Source organism: Rhinopithecus roxellana, chromosome 15 (assembly GCF_007565055.1).
Source record: "Rhinopithecus roxellana isolate Shanxi Qingling chromosome 15, ASM756505v1, whole genome shotgun sequence".
Taxonomy (NCBI): Eukaryota; Metazoa; Chordata; class Mammalia; order Primates; family Cercopithecidae; genus Rhinopithecus; species Rhinopithecus roxellana.
This window is the reverse complement of record NC_044563.1, coordinates 127,731,985-127,735,230: the sequence shown is the minus strand read 5'-3', so window position 1 is coordinate 127,735,230 and position 3,246 is coordinate 127,731,985. Positions and strand designations below refer to the sequence as shown.

General features: G+C 47.0%; 1 protein-coding gene across 1 annotated transcript in view; it reads left to right on the top strand.

Annotated features, from left to right (window-relative positions):
• The window catches only part of C15H11orf53 (chromosome 15 C11orf53 homolog), a 48,832-nt gene extending 45,887 nt beyond the window's left edge, over nucleotides 1–2,945 (top strand). Inside the window, exons 3-4 of the mRNA XM_030918659.1 lie at nucleotides 616–917; nucleotides 2,191–2,945. Of these exons, the coding sequence (XP_030774519.1) occupies nucleotides 616–917; nucleotides 2,191–2,592 (704 nt within the window). The 3' untranslated portion in view covers nucleotides 2,593–2,945. The remainder of the gene's footprint in view (nucleotides 1–615; nucleotides 918–2,190) is intronic.
• Nucleotides 2,946–3,246: the final 301 nt, after the last annotated feature.

The following is a 3,246-nucleotide window of genomic DNA, read 5'->3' as shown; positions in this document are numbered from 1 at the left end:
GAAACTACAGGCCTCTAAAACTGGCTTCTGTGTAGCCATCTAACCCTCTTAGAGCAAGTCATTTACTGATGTCTGCCAGGTGTGCGACCCAGTGTAAGGTCAATGTGCGAAGAATTAGAAGACAGAGTACAGCCTGCCTCTGATTTGAGGTGGGGTTATATGTGTCACCTTATCCAGAGATAGTGATCTCAGATAACAGGCCAGGAGCAGCCTCTTGTTAACAGTTCTATGCATATGGAGAGGTAGCTCCGATGTTGTGAAAAAGATGCTTCCTTGGTTAAAATGTGAATGCCAAGAGATTCTTTTATTTATCTCTTCCTAGCACAGCGCCGGGGCACCTGGAAGGTACTCAGTAAGTGTGAATGAATGAACAGATACCATACTATCTAAAATGAACTCACCCCTAAAGGCGATAATGTTTTCAAACATTAGTTATTTGGGCTAATGCAGGAATATTTCACGCTTTTCAAGACACTTCTCTATTTCCATGTTAGCGCTGGAGTCAGGCACGCGTTAGTAACATCATTTTCCAGGCAGAGACTCAGCTGCAACTGAGGCCTTGACTGCCCTGAGTGGGAGGAACTTTCTGCCCATGTGTTTTTCATTTGGCAACAGGTTCGCCGGTCACGTCAGGTTACTACGGTGTCAGAAGATCTTTCTTATCTGACTCAGACTTCCACAACAGTAAACAGTTTTCAAATGACGTCTACACCTCCAGCGTGGGGAAGCCGTTTCCCTGTGAGTCCTCCGCAGGGCAGAGCCATGCGGCCCTCCTGGAGCCCTACTTCCCCGCGGAGCCCTATGGAGACTACCGGCCTCCGGCGCTGACGCCCAATGCAGGCTCTCTGTTCAGCGCCTCCACCCTGCCGCCGCTCCTGCCGCCGCCCTTCCCCGGAGACCCCACTCACTTCCTATTTGTGAGTATGCAGAGGCCTCCTGTGAGGGAGTAAAAGAGGGCCGAGGCTCACCCTCTGGCCCAGCCGCTGTGCTTGGCATCCGGGTTGAAGCCAGGTCTGGCTCACCCTGGAGACTCCTGAGGCTGCTTTGCAGCTGCCTGGAGATGCCAGGACACCCTCTGAGGGAGCCTTGTTCAAGGATCCCTGTTAGCCATGACAGCCAGGAGGATCTAAGCAGGGCTTGGAACCGGGTGGAATGTACAGCGGGATTTATATATATCCATTTTTTTAATGCTCTGCGGATACTGTCTGATGTTCCCCCACCCTGTTAGTGCCCGTCATCATCATTCCTGCAGCTCCTAAGGAAGGAACACTGAAGCTGCATCTCAGACCTGCTAGGCAGTAATGAGATGGGTGCTAATCTCCCGAGGAGGGTACATAGGGCTCCTCTTTCTTTCCAAGTCCCCTGCCTCCCCTTCCCCACATTTTTAGCCTAAAAATCCTTGTTCTCTCTCAATCCTTCCAAACAGGTGAGTTCATAAAGATCTGAAGAATGCTAACGCTCTTAGAGAATCGTAAAGGTTTCTACCACAAAGGAATGAATCTCTAAAGATAGCATTTTAGACAAAAGCGAGAGAATGAGAGTTCACATTATTAAGTATATTCTGTGCCAGAAAATGTGATGTGTTCATTCAATACTTGCAACAACTCAGGATATATTTATGAAAGCCCCATTTTATAGATGAGCAATGTTGGACTCAGAGTCAAGAGGAGCCAATCCAAATCTTTCTAGCTCCAAACTTAAGGGATTCCTACCTCTTTCCTCCTGCCTTACTGAGGACAGAGTGGGCTTCTTAGTCCCCTCCAAAGCTCACCATGGAGTTGAAGGTCTACTCCAAGGAGTGGGCCAAGCGCTGACCTTCCCCACTGTGTAAAGGGCATTCGAGGACCCAGACTAATGGGAGACTCAAAAAGAATCCAAGACAGAGTGCATTGTACACAGTAAAATGTTGCATAGATGTGCATTTTATTAGTCTCACATTTCACTCATTCAATATTGTCTTCTGGGAAAAAGAATCTCAATATCTATAGCAAATCTAATTCTAGAGTAGGAAGGGAGGAAAACTTTCACTGCCAGTGTCAAAAGCCAGAGAGAAAAGCAGCCTGAGAGCCAGGCTTCAGGCAGCAGAGAGAGGGGACGAAGGCTGCCCTGAAGTCACAGTCTGGCAGCACGCAATGTATCATCAGAGTGTCACCCAGAGAATAACCTCTGTGGCCTTTCCATTCTCCTCAGAGGGACTCATGGGAGCAGACGTTGCCTGACGGTCTCAGCCAGCCCGACCCTGTGTCTGCCGATGCCCTGCAGACCTTGCCACCCAGCACGAGTTGCCTCTCCCAGCTTGAGTCTGGGAGCACCGCCCAGCACAAGGGCTCCAGCTGGGGGACCTCCCTGGCTGGGGCTCAGTCCTACTCGCTGCATGCTCTGGAAGATCTGCACCACACTCCGGGGTACCCCACCCCACCTCCTTACCCCTTCACCCCTTTCATGACGGTGTCAAATGACCTACTACCCAAGGTGGGGCCTCTCTCCCCAGATGAGGAACCAGACACCTGTTCCCTCCATGACCCTTCCCCTTGGGCGAAAGAAGATGGGAGCATCGCCTGGGGGTCATATGAATGCCGCAGAGCTTATTGAGGGGGAGGGCCAAAGGACTTCTGGGTTTTTCTTTAACTTGAGGTATATTCCCAAGATCATTTTAGGTGTGTCAGCTCATTCAGGACTGGGTCTTCAGAATAAGCCACAATGCCGCCCTTTGTTAGTGGACGAGGGCATTTATTTGTAATCCTCTCCACCGTAGCCCCACTGAAATAAAACAGAACGTTAATTAAATGTATCACAGACCGTATTCTAGTAAGATAACCTTACAATGTGGTCTTTTTGGAACTGTTGTAACCCATTACGTTCTGAATCTTCTGTTATCTTTGAAGTATCATTTTTGGCACTGATTTTTTTTCCTAAATTACATTAAAAAGTTTATGCAGATCATAAAAATACCGATTTTCCTGTCAAATGTTTCTTAGTTATAAACTATGTGTATTCTTCAGTAAAAGACACTAGATAGGATATAATATAGATATGACCTCATAAAACAAAACTCATTTTATAGCATGTGACTTGAAAGAGTGAAGTGTTTTATATGCATATATTTATGCCTTATTGTAGTGATTTGTAAAAGCCCAGTAAAAAAAAAAAAAAGGCACAATCTATAAATATGTTGTTGTCCATAAAATAGGATGAGATCAGGAGACTACGGCCTTGTAAATAACAAAGTTATTTTTTGAGTCTATC